We start from the raw sequence: 13,611 nt of genomic DNA, 5'->3' as shown, positions 1-13,611 counted from the left end.
GGCCCGTAGGGGCATAACCCTATCATTTATTTTATACTGGACCAGTACAGTAATGGCCACTGTCACTTGTTCAGCCCAAAGCTAAAATTTGCTGGAACCTAAGGAAAAACACGAGTTACTGTTAAGATGTAAGGAAATGTTGGAGTCAGTCGTTTTGGACACCGCGTAGTGGTTTAAGTAAGATTATTTTAGATTACCTGTAATTGGAAACCCTTGTAAAAGTCTTTTGGTTGGACAGAAACACTTACGCTGTTTTTAAACACGTTAACCTGAGTGAAAGTCTTTTAAAAAAAATTCCACATGTGAAAATAGACTGTGTTTATGGCTTACATAGTACACCGACATTACACATTTCCACAAGTGTTCATACCAAGTCGTGCCCGCGCAGGTGTGGCTCTCAGGCTCGTGCCCGCCACCCCTCCCCCTCTGCTAGAAACTACAAACCTTGGCGGCTCGCTCCCGTCAAGTAATTCATTGTATCAGATTTAGACGGGAGGAAGCAGCGAGCGAGTCGGCTGGTCGGAAAAACAACTTTGGTCCGAGAAACACTGAAAAACCCAACTGCTAGGCACATAAACTGAAGGTAAACAACTTTCTGCGATATCCGACTTTGATGAAATGTTGTTTCTTTCGCACTGTTATTTTTAAAAGTGATGGAAATATTTTTTAAAGTTGCCCGGAGCTGAGCGAGGCCGTGCTAGCGAAGCTAAAAGCTAGCGATGTTAGCTTACGGTAGCTGAGTTAGCCTTTCCCCGAGCCGACCTCTATTTTAGTGCCGCTTCCGCAGTTGCTGTTCAGTTGTGCTGAAGAAAAAACTAGTGTGTGCTTATCGTAGAAAGTCTTTCGACCCCCGCCTCCCCCTAAAGAAAATTGTCAGGCTCTACCGGGCACTGTTTACAAACTGTGCAAACTTAGCAAGGCTTATAAATGGAACCGCAAAGATTGGCCTAGATTGTCGAGTCTTAACCAAACAATGAGGCGATTTTCCTGACTTGCCTCGGCTGATCAGGCGGTTCTCCGGCGTCTCTTTTTTGACTGTCTGTTAGTATGGCTGTTAAGCGGGTTATAATTTTCCCGTAACGAGTTAAAGATAAGAAGGGCGGTATGAACGAGCGTTGCAGTTTCTTTAAAACCTAAAATTCATATTTCTTGTCATTTTGTACGCTTTAGAAGGCGTCAGTTGTACTTGGGCGCACCATTTCTACTTATTAGGGCATTTTAAGAGTTGTGTTTTCTTTTGAGACGTTTTGTGGCGAGAAGGTTTTACCTCTGGTAAATCGTACGTGTGTTATGTGTGGATCTCGCTTGGTTTGTAGTTTGGATGTTGGCCACCCACCCATTCTTCCACTGCGGACACACTAGCCATCTGTTGCCTCTGTGATGACGCCATCTTTCTGGTGACCCACCCAGTGTCTAGCTGGTTAAAAAAAATGTTTGGTTTAACACTCCGAGCTCTCACAGGCGACACACAACTTTTTCTGTACCTTGGCTATAGTGGACGACCATATATAGCAGAAGTCAGCTTTCTAACCCGCCACATGGGTGTTGCTTGGTGATACCAAAGTGATCCATCATCATATTTATGCGTTATGGTTATTGTTGATGTGACAGTATCATGGGTGTGACTTTGTGTTCTCTGACAGTTAAAATCAAAACTAAAGATCTAATGCAGTCTTGGGGAAATTGTAGCAGTGTATGTAATTGTCAAGTTGACAGAAGTATTTCCTGTTCTTTTTTTTTTTCTTTTCTTTGACTAATAATGAGAAACTGTTACATGTAATCCAGTGTTGGAGCCAGAGACCATAATCTCAAAGCATAGCATGTTGTATAGCATATAAATCATTGACACCCAGACTTATGTTTTAAAGTACTGTATGTTAATAATCAGAGTAAATATTTCTTGACATTGTTCTTTTCAATGTAGAATAGCCTCCTGGGTAACTCCTATTTCTTCATAAGGTTCTATCACGCTGATTCTGCCTCCTAATACACGAGCAAGGTTTTACTGCAGGACTTGCGCGTTGTTGCCCTTGAAGCTGTTAACTAAATTCATATCCTCTCCACTGTAATAGAGGAAGATGATGGCTTTTGAACAGCATCCAATTTAGATAAATGGTCAGCTTTGTCAAAATAATTTCATACCGATTAAGACTTCTTACCCATACCACATATATATCAGTACATGCGTGATGACAAAGACAAGCCCAGAGTTTAGGATGGTGATGAATGGGTGGCTGGAATTTGTGTGCTGGTTATTGGTAATTGTTCTGCAGCCTTATTATCCGCAATAGTGTCTCCAGAGATTTGTACCAAAGAAACTGTAATTTTTTTAATTTTATTTTTTAAATTGCAGTTGGTACCATAAGAATTTTTAAAAATGGTGTATATTAAATGTTTAACAGTAATTTTATTGGCTGTGCTTATCTGTAGATCAACTGGTCTCATACACTTGATGGTATGCTTAACCTAAGCTAATAAAAGCTTCTGGTATTGATTATGGTAACTGGAGTCTCAGAACTGAAATGTATTTTGAAATTGTTGTTAACAAGAATTGATTGAGCCTTTGAAATTTGACAGTAGTGCTTTTACTTGTGGTTTTCTTTTTAATTTTAATTGATGATTGATGACTGTGCCTCCAGTTTGCGGAGTAATTCAGTAAGATGTAGTTATCAATGAACAGTTATCAGAATGTAGTATGTAATAGGAACCTACATTTCTACTACATGTATTGTATTAATAAGGCCCACAATGTTGTTCCCTTTAATTTAATGCTGTGTAAAGTACACATTATAGTATGTGTTTCATTGTATGTTTATAACACTACAGGGCTAATCTGTTCAATGCTGTAAAAAAACATTTCCTGTTTATAAAACTGGGCTTGAAAGGGCATCGCATATGTGCATACTTTAAAAGTAAATTTGAAAACCGAGACCAAAATTGCTCCCACAGTAACTTACAGTGGTTTTATCTTCGTGTATTGTGATACCGATCTGGAGCTGCTAGTGCTGTTAGTTAAAACATTAAGTGTGGTAAAGTTCATTCAAGTATGAAATGCACTGAAAATTCAAAAGAAAAATTGGATTTATTTTATTTTGTTTATGATCAAATGATCAAAAACTGTGGCATAAATAGTTATTTCCTCTAGATTCGTACCTGCCTGAAAAATGAGAGATGAACTGAACCGTGGGTTTAAAGAAATGCTACACCCTTAAAATAAATGAATTATCATCTGATCGCATACAGGGCAAAACCGAAACCGTGACGTACAGATTCATCTGCACTGTTTACACTGACAACGGTCTGATATTTACAGATGGCTGTCTAGCCACTTTTAGCAAACCAGCAGGGACAAACTGGAGTGCACACAATGTTGAATCAAGTTCAGCAACATTGTACTTGGTAGGCTGAGATGGCATCCAGTCAAAAAAACATGGGTTTGACCAGTGTGAAGACGCTCTTTTCAATTCAATCTTTCACACAGACAGAATCCTTAGATCACAGGGGACATGGCCAGACAGCTAACTCGATGAGCAAATACTGTAAGGTCATAATTTAAAGGGCTGCCTTGACCAAAGGTAGCTAGTATAACAAACTCTTCTTTGTTACTTTGACATGTTATGACCTGAGTTCCAAAGTAAATTCATACACCGTGTATCTCTAGCCATACTGCTTACAACAGGTGACTACTGCCTACATTAAGTACAGGTTATGTTAGGGGAAAAATCGCTGAAATGCAAATATTTCTCTTCTTGAGCCCTTGTGAGCAGCCTAGTCATTTCATTAGCTGAAGATCTATGACATGTTTTAAAGCCTGTAGTGCTTTAGCAAACTAATAGCGCATACATTACCAAGCAGTTTTAAAGGGGATATTTTTATACCGCAATTTTCCATTATGTATGTACTGTACATATTGATAATAAATTGCAGCCCAAAGAAATGCATGTTAGGTCACAGAAGAAGCTTGTGCCAAGTATCTGTCAGAAACTGAAATATTTATCAGCTAGCAGTCAGTTAACCAGCCTTAAGTGGGGGTAATTTTCCACCCTGCAGAATGTATTTGTGGGTTTTTTCCTCGCCAAGCATACACACCTTATCGATGCCACCGTGGCATTTTCTAAAGGTTTGTTGTCTTTTGTTTTGGTTTTTGGGGTTTTTTTTCTTTCTAGCAAACAAGATAAAGAATCATCAGGTGCACAGTAATGTTTAAGGCTGTGTCATACAAAGTGAAAATGCTGACAGAATAGCATTTCACTTCACACTGACGTGTGAAAGCATTATGGAAGTGTTTTGTTTGAAAGTGGTTGTGTGTCTAAACAGGACTGCTTTTCACAAGTAATCAGAAATGCTTACTTGAGGTTTTTTTTGTTTTGTTAGTTTGTTAAAATATTATATATAAAAACAAACAAACAAAAAACTGCTGACTAAGCGTATATATAACCAGTTGTCATTTGTTGCTCTCTGCTCCTCTGTGTACTCTTCACTGCAATTTGATCTTGTTGGTTGTCAACGTCTCTCATTTGAGTTAATCTAATAGACTCTTGCTGACTAACACGCTAATGGGGTGGGGATTTGCACGTGTAGCCTAGTCCTTACCATCTACAAGATTATGAATGACAAGTGAAGTAGCATGTTACCTTGGTTTGCTGCTCATCCAGCATGCAACACAGCTTGCATAACCAGCCGTGTTTTGCTAAACTCAAACAATATACTATCTTTAGTTACTGTGAGCTCTCCCACTATCTGCGTTATCACCATGATGTCGATGTCCGAGAATGTGGTGTTTTGGAAAAAGACTTGTTACGTCACTCCTGTTAATTGACAAACATGTTTAAATTTAGCATGGCTATGAAATCTGGGCTGCCTAAATTTTAACAGTTGATGATGATGATGTGTGAAAATGTTCATTTCACATTCTGTTTGTTGTAAACCTGTAGACAATGCTCAAGTTTTATTTTTTTCATTGAGTACATCTGGATTTTAGAAAAACAATGGTTAACTAGCAATTATCCTGTCGTTTAAATGTACATCTATAGACACCAAGGGCACTTAGTCATTATTCAATGAAGCCCGCTTAAAAGGTGCACGTTTACTTGATGCATTAGTCTAGAGATTTTACATTACAATCTACACGTCCTAAAAAAAATTGGCAGGTATGTGGAAACTTGCACAGAGCGTCACAGTCATTGTCTGATGACAACATTACGTCATAGATCCTAGCGTGCTCACAGCTCCAGAATCTATAAACATGCTTTTTAGCTTTCAATCATGTGTGGGATAGGCAACATTGTTCTGTAGTTTTTGTACTTTGGCCATCATTATTGCTGTACTCTCACCCTAAGAACTAATAATCAACCTATTTTAATCTTTTGACAGCACTTCTGTACTAGGTCATACTTTGTGATAATTGTATTTACTGAAATTAATAGCTAAAACCTGCTTTATATCATTTCCGCTGCAGAGACCCCTACTAGCTATTAAGCATGGTTGGTACGTTTAAGGACTTGGTCATAGACGCATAACCAGCATTCATCAAAAGGAGGTCACATATACTCATTTTTACCTAGTGGGCAAATTGACTGTATACCTACCTCTAGGCTACAGCTGCCCCAATTCTTGTCTTTTCCTTTTGTCCTCAAGTCATGGTGGGGTGGTCTGATTTTTTTTTTTTTTTTGATGCCGATGTCCTACTTAGACAATTCATCTACCATTTATAAGATGCTTTCCATGCTTTTTAGAGTTGATAACTAGTGGGACTGAAATTGAAAAGGAAACAAAAATATGTAACATAATTATGAACTAATTTATGTTCACTTGCTTCATCCTCTGTTTCTTCATTTCTATGGGAAGGGGCTAACTGAGCAGAGCGGTGGGCATAAGATGAAGACAACTCAATTTGTTCCTGAGCGCAATACAAGCCAGTCCTGGCCAGAGCATTAACAGCTCTGTTATAGTTGCTCTGCTCGGCAAGCAAATTTTAAAAAATGTGAGAGTGTGAAGCCCACAGGGAAGAGCAGCATAGCCAGCGAGTGACAGGAACTCTAGCATGTGTGAATTTGACTGTTGGTTGATGAATATGTTCTGTGGAAAAAATCTTAGTGGTGGAAGTAAGCCCCATGTCCATATGTGCTGTGCTTTAGGAAAACGCTGCCTTTTCATCAGAAATTTACTGAATTTGTTGCCAGAAACTAAAGACTGTAGGCAGCATGTATTTCGAAATTTCAGTTGCATGCAAATTACTAGATGAACACACACACTATATATATATATATATATATATATATATATATATATATATATACACACACACACACATACCCTAGCAGATTAAAGGGGCCAGTTAAACAAAGAAATACGTTGTTACATCTCCACAACTGCAGCAGATCAACACCACATCTTAGCTGACGGATTGAAAGACAACAGGAGAGGTGTCAAGCAGTTTGCTCTCTACCACGCCTCCACCTGACTCACTATGATGGAGATAGCAGGGTAGAGAATGATGATTGGCACTCCACACTGCTATACCTTCTCAAACCAAGGAGGAAATATCCATTCAGGGATGTGATTTATTAGCCCTGCTATGTGAGGTCCTGTTGTCCTTGTGCTGTTAGCAAGTACACAGTACATGTACTGTGTTGGTGTGAAAGTCTAAGCAGCAGGGCCACCATGACAAATGAGCTATGTTTGATGTGTGCTCAATGAATAAAGACAGCGTTTCAGTGTGTCCAGCTGAACAACCCTAGTATTTTAAAACACATTTCCTATTCAAATGAAGACAAGTCACCTTCTCTTGTCCTGTTTTGTGTTTCTATTTTTTTATTTTTTTTTAAATGTGGCCAAGATTATAGTCCTTTTCCATAGTTTAAACAGCAGTGCATATTAAATAATTGTAAAATATCGGTGGCCAGTTCAGCAGAAAATCCAAAACACTGGCACTCATTTTGTCTTTGTGACATTCAGCTGAATGCAATTTCCCAACATGGACCGATCCTAGCTGCTGCAAACCAGTGACACAAGACTGCATGTCGCTCATTTGCACTAACTTCCTTTAACTCTGTTGGGCAAGCTCATCTCACACCCACACTGGTGCGCTTGTTGGGTCATTTACAGTAATGAATTACTGGAACCTTGACTCAGTACTTCCTAGTAGCTCGCATCTTTGTGCACCATGCAACGCCTTTGTGATGTTGTGTATAGGTAGTGCAGAAAACGTGCAGTGCAGTTAGAAGAACAGGGGACAGTGTAAACACTACACTTATTCTTATGTTACATGCACAAGACATTGGATTATTAATGAAAGTGGGTTAGTTATTTACTCAATTTTACATTGAGAATGTGAACAACATAATTAACCTTTTTAGTTGTTTTTTTTTTTTTTTTTAACTTTTCTTGCCATTTTTGAATTTATCAAGTATATCCTGTTTTCAAATCTGTTTGAATAGTGATACCAATATATTTCTGCCTTTTAAATTTTTTTTTCCTAATTTCATTAACCATTTCACAACTCTGGGGGGCTTCTGAGACAGAGTTGCTTTTCAGCTATGTGGTTTAAAGGTGTTAAGTGTAGTGTTGCGTAGTTCAGGTGCACCTTGCAACACTACCCTTCTATGTGGCACAAATGTGACTGAACTTTCACATTTTCCTCTGTTCTCATGCTCGAAATGGGCAGTCAAACAAGACCTGAGTAGTACAAATTTTATTTGTGAACAGGAGAGTAATTCTCCCAGTGGTTACAGTCAGTGCCTTTTCGATGCTATGTTGTAATGCCATGCTATACGTATACTTGATGCAACGCTCTTCCTGTGGTTCCCTGATTAAAATGTTCCTTTTTGTATTCCACCAGGGATGGCAGCCATCCGTAAGAAGCTGGTAATAGTGGGGGATGGAGCATGCGGGAAGACTTGCCTTCTAATTGTCTTCAGCAAAGATCAGTTCCCTGAAGTCTATGTCCCCACTGTGTTCGAGAACTATGTTGCTGACATAGAGGTGGACAGCAAACAGGTGAGACAACTGCAGGGATTGGAACAACTACACTGTCTACTGATACTTAATTTCCTGTGCTTTGGGGTAGATGCTTTAGACCTGTTGACCCATCTTTATAAGTGACTGTTTTACTCTGTGAACAAATGCCATTTAAAGATTCTTACCTGAATTAAAAATATATATATATGTATGTAGGTGACTCAGTCTCGGGTCTTCTAAATGTCACAGCACATCTTTCCCTTCCTTACTATCTGCACTGGTTTTTGTGCTGGGACTCATTTCCTCGGTGCTTAATCATGCTCAGTGCTTTAATTGTACCTTTAGGGCCAAGTGAGCAAGTGTTGAAAAAATGTACTATTCCATTTTCCCATCTTCCTTCACACAACAGCAGTCATCAGCTAAGTCTGGTTTCTTTTTGAGCTTGGTCATCGTGTTTGTAGCTCTTGTGTTTGCAAGTGAGGATTATATAAAATATAGTAGGACACTCTGCTCAGGAGTTCAGTGGATTTGATTATGTAGCACTCCACACATATCCTGTGTGGGTGGAGTTAGTTCTTCCCAGATAACTGCGGCAGCCAGCCTCATCAGTCACAAACTCATGAGTCCTGACCTCTTTGTGGGTTAATAGGATTCTGGGACGGGAAGTCTTTATTGGCTGTCTGATTTCTAACCTCCTGTGCTGCTGCAAAGGATTCATGCTTCTTGAAGTGTGACACTTTTCCAAATGCCTTCTTTTACCATTTAGATATGCATTCTGTATAGAGAAGATGTTATGTCACTGGCATGTTTTTTTATTGTCTCTGAAATTAAATTGCACGTGCGGAATGAACAAGAGCACAATTTATGTGAGCACTTTGTTGGTGTTTTTTCCCCTACCTCTTACAAATTTGGCACGTGTATTACATGTACCAAGTCTTTGCAGAAATATTAATTTAAACTAAAATTGCTTTTTGAAGGTGATTGATTATAGGCAGCTTGTGGATGTTCTCTTATGTCTGGCTAGCAATGTAATGCTTTATATGGCTTTCAAACTGGGTATTCGAGAGGTTGTGGAGAGAATATTTGAACTATCTAATGGCAACATCTGGGAAGAAAGGAGAAAAAAAAAAGCAAATCCTAATTTATCATTTACATATCATAGATCAATACTCTTTCAGGTCTTTTTCAAATTATAATTAGTGATTATGTTAGTAATCCTTGCCAGTTTAAGGTTGCAAAAAAGCCTTTGTTGTCAGGACTGTCTGCTGTGGGTCTTGCTCATGTTCTTTGCTGGCTTCAGTGTAAAAGTTATGCTGATCAAGATGAAAATTACACATTTTTCCATCCCCTTCTGATCCTTTAAAAAAATTCCTTGTTCTCCTTTTATCAAATCTCATCTTTTGTCCTTCTTTGCCTTATCTTCTCTCAATGTTGGTCAGGTGGAGTTGGCTCTTTGGGACACAGCAGGTCAGGAGGACTATGACAGACTGAGACCTCTCTCCTATCCAGACACTGACGTCATCCTCATGTGTTTCTCCATAGACAGCCCTGACAGCTTGGGTGTGTACAAAGCAAACACATTCTTGCAGTTACATACATTCATGACTTAAATAAAACCAATTGTCTCTTTTGTGTTTGCCACATTTCTGATTTCAATAGAAGATATTTCTGGACTGTTTTGATTGTGCACTTTGCAGAGGAACCACTTACATTTGTGTGCACGCAGAGTAACAAGTCATTTGTCATGTAGTGTCATCCACGCCTGCTGTTGAACATAAAGTCGTATCTTTTTTCCTCATGATGATTATTAACAGCACTTCCGTGATCACATGGAAATGGCTGTACATAAAAGTGATAAAAGCAGCAGAAAATTAAACTGCCAGAGATTAATTAAATAAGATTCAATGAGAGGACATTATAGTTGTAATAAAACAAAGTCTTATTGCACGAAAGATTGTCATATATCTTCAAAGCAACATTTTTTTTGCTGACTAAGTAAGACTACATTTGATACTCAGTGGAGATAAAAGCAGAGCTCTTTCTTCTTTTTAGAAACATAATTTAATTATGTCTGCATAAGCTTAAATTTTAAAGACTAATCAGAACGCTGACATCCTCCAATTTTACTCTGCTAACACATTTAAATGTAAATGCAGCTGCTGTGACATCAAACTGCTTTGTTTTTGCAAAGAATGCAATGATGGTTTGTGGTGCCCACTTTTCCTATGAAAAAATGGGATTATATGGTAAATAGTACTTTGTTTCTACTTTAAGTGAGATACAGAGAGCTACAAAAAGATAAACAAGTCCACTGGAACAGGGCAGGGATGGACACATCATCACTGGAGAATGTCTTAAAGATTTTTTTTTAAAAAAGGGGGGCTGTCACCTCAGGCATAAAGGGGTCTCAATTTTAGTCTGACAGTTATAACACTTAAACAATTGAATTATTTGTTTGTTTATGCCTCCCGTCTCTGGTCTTTGTCCATTACAGAAAACATTCCAGAGAAGTGGACCCCGGAGGTCAAACACTTCTGTCCAAACGTTCCCATCATTCTGGTAGGAAACAAGAAAGATCTGCGTAATGACGAGCACACACGCAGAGAGCTGGCCAAGATGAAACAGGTGCCTGACTTTTTATTTAGTTTGAATTAACATGTTTGTTCTGAACTAAATGAGAGTGAATCTTAAGTGTTCTTCTGATTTTTAGATCTTGAATTAGTGGTGCCGTGTTTCTGCCAGTCACTGTAGCAAAAGCTGTTCGAGATTAAACACTTATCTAGAATATGTGTTTTCCTAAACTACCACTTTGTTTTTCTCGGCTAATAGGAGCCAGTGAAGTCAGAAGAGGGCCGAGACATGGCCGGGCGGATTGCAGCATTTGGCTACATGGAGTGCTCTGCTAAGACCAAGGATGGCGTGCGGGAGGTGTTTGAGATGGCCACCAGGGCAGCACTGCAGGCCCGTCGTGGAAAGAAGAGCAATAAATGTGTGCTACTGTAAATTGGCCGTCATATTTGGACTGTTTTCACCCTGGGTTACTATACCTGGGGATAGGGCTTGGGAGGGACAGAGGGATTACAAGATGGGAGAGGGAGGGAGGGAGGGAGGGAGGGGGAGGAAGAAGAAAAGAGTGCAGTAAATGACTACCGCTGTAACCTGGCTGTTTGTTGGACTGAATTTACCCTGGGACTTGGGTTTGAAAGGCTTTGATGGCGAAGTACAGGTGGGGAGACGAAGGGAAGGGAGATGGTAAACGACTACCGCTGTAAACCATTGGGCTCTTTACCTGTGGGTTTACCATCTGGGTGGGAAATTTACACCAGCGACCAGCCAAACGCTGGAACAGTTACTTTTCAACAAGCCACTTACACTGATAAAGGTCCTTAAGAGTCCTTCGTAAAATCTAGCTGACTGGTAACCCTGATGAAGTTGCTCATGAATTACAGGGAGTTGGGGACAATAACAAAATTTTAAGTTTCCTGAATGGATGACCAGACAGACGGAAGGGAGAAACAGACAGCACAGTAAATGAGTACCACTGTAAAAGGCCACCAGTGGACTTCATCCCCAGGTGCTCATGCCTGGAATTAGGGCTAAGATGGTGTGAAGTTTGGAAGATGAAGGGATGGGATGTATGAAGTTCTGAAGTGGCCACGATAAGACAGGGAAGCCAGGGCATCACTTCCTAGTTTTGCACTTTTATCTTACTCGTTATATGCTGTAGGTCAGTTAAAACAGCCCTCAATAGGAGACAAATCGCCAGTTAAATAAATTGAGTGCTCTTCAGAATGGTGCTTGAAACAAATTTGAGGTGTATTAGCTAGCACTTCAATCCAATGGAAGAAAAACTGTCTTATTGATAGGATTAAACTAGTAGTCACATGCTGTCAGGTGGGTTGTGTTATTGGAGAGGCATGGAGCATGCTCACGTGCCGTTTGGTTTCTCTTTGTAGTTTATAGACTCTGTGACAAACACATTGAGCCTCTACTCTTACTGGATAATCTGTTGCAGACACCTGATGTTGAGTGCTGTTATTTGAGGCTAGCTGCTTGTTTTAAACGAGATCTGAAGTGTATCTTATCACAGTCTGCTTGCTTCAGATCATCTTAGTGTTTTAGAAAACACAGCCAGGTTCAGTTATTTCCAGGTTAGCAGCCGTGGGCCTTTGGTGGCCAGGCAAGATGAGCATAAACATGCTGGAGTCTTAACTGCAGCTGGTTTGTCTACTTTAGTTCACATCTGAGGGTTCTTTAAAATTTAAGTTCTTCAGACTGAATCAGTGGAAGTGGCAGGTGAATCGTGGTCCCATTGGAAGAGAAAGGTAGCTTCCTGTGTCGCGTAGACCCACCTGAGCAAACTGCCATGGCTCTGCTCCCATCCCTTCCTGTTCCACAGCTGGCCGCTGGTGCTCATCCTCCTCTGGTTTTAGACCAGGACAAAGAACAAGGAGAGGAGAGTAATGTTTACATGCGCACCACTGATTTCCTTATTTGGGATGAATGACTATGAATATTACGTGTGTGTGCTTGTGTAGGCATGTAGAAGGGTCATGTGTACATTAAGCAGATCAGGTAAATTTTTAAGGGGTTACCTGTTGGTAACTCTCATCTGAGAGACAAACAACAAAGTGACATGACCCTTTTATCCCAGAACAGTGCATAGAAATGCCAGAATTGTCAGGTTGGTCAGCCAGGTGGATTTCGTATAACATGCAGGTGATCCACGTCAAAGAAATAACCACCTGCTGCTAATAGTTTTTTGTTTAAATAAAGAAAGAGGAAAACGTAAGCATGGCCAGTCTGAGGATTGGTTAGTCACCAACCTTTCCTGACTTTACTGTGCATTTTGCTAACACATTCTGGCTCTCTTCTGTGAAAGTGTTGCACCCTCCTGTTCTTCTTCCTGGTCTACAGGGAGGAGCCTGTTCTAGAAACCAGTCTTGTGGTGTTTGTTTTTATACTTTATTTCCAACTTCTTTAAAAAAAAATGTCATAAACATATGTTGTCTATCAGTATTTAAAAAAAAAAAAATAAGAGGTGGAAGACTAGGGAATACTTATGTTGCTTTAGGTTTTTGTTTTTTCCTTCTCTCTGTGCTTTACCTGAATCTTTCTGATGATTTACAGTTGGTTTTAATAACCAATCAATCATCCCGCCAAATGCTGTTGTTGGGCAGTCAGGAGAAAGGCTGGCCTCTCGGCTGCCTGTCTAGAGCATCGCTAGGACAATTAGTGCTGGCTTTTTTTTTTTCCTGTTTGTTTGTTTTTGAACACACTGTTAGCTGAAAAGACAAAAAAAGGAAAGCAAACTTTAGTCTCATGTACAAATCATTTTTATTTCTAGTTTTTATTGTATTTTTAAGTCCTTATTTTGGATGCTGAAGCAGTGATTTAAACAAAGGAACAGGAAAAACCAAGCTGTATGCAAAGTCTGTAAATATATTAAAAAAAAAAAAAAAAAAAAAGGAAAAAAAGATGTGGGTTTGTTCATACTAGGCTATACACACGCACATGACTGGAAACTATTTGTAAACTAGCTTTGGTTTGTGTAATAAATTACTTTCTATAACACACAGCTCCTATTCATTATCGTCTCCAGGTTGGGGAAGAGCACTTTGGCTCAGTCAATAAACATGTAATATAAATGGA

The 13,611-nt window shown here is 39.4% G+C and overlaps 1 protein-coding gene across 1 annotated transcript; it reads left to right on the top strand.

Annotated features, from left to right (window-relative positions):
* Positions 1 to 432: 432 nt before the first annotated feature.
* Positions 433 to 13,611, top strand: rhoab (ras homolog gene family, member Ab). The gene is made up of 5 exons (XM_031745366.2): positions 433 to 583; positions 7,841 to 7,998; positions 9,399 to 9,519; positions 10,454 to 10,584; positions 10,789 to 13,611. Exons 2-5 carry the CDS (start codon positions 7,843 to 7,845, stop codon positions 10,960 to 10,962), a joined length of 582 nt encoding a protein of 193 aa, XP_031601226.1. The 5' UTR covers positions 433 to 583; positions 7,841 to 7,842; the 3' UTR covers positions 10,963 to 13,611.

The sequence above is a fragment of the Oreochromis aureus genome, linkage group 20, assembly GCF_013358895.1.
Source record: "Oreochromis aureus strain Israel breed Guangdong linkage group 20, ZZ_aureus, whole genome shotgun sequence".
Taxonomy (NCBI): domain Eukaryota; kingdom Metazoa; phylum Chordata; class Actinopteri; order Cichliformes; family Cichlidae; genus Oreochromis; species Oreochromis aureus.
Note: the sequence above shows the minus strand (reverse complement) of the source record. Positions and strands in the feature narration are given on the sequence as shown.

Coding starts and splice junctions, on each gene's coding strand:
- rhoab (XM_031745366.2), top strand. CDS start 7,843: ATGGCAGCCATCCGTAAGAAGCTGGTAATAGTGGGGGATGGAGCATGC. Junction 7,999..9,398: donor TAGAGGTGGACAGCAAACAG/GTGAGACAACTG, acceptor AATGTTGGTCAG/GTGGAGTTGGCTCTTTGGGA. Junction 9,520..10,453: donor AGACAGCCCTGACAGCTTGG/GTGTGTACAAAG, acceptor TGTCCATTACAG/AAAACATTCCAGAGAAGTGG.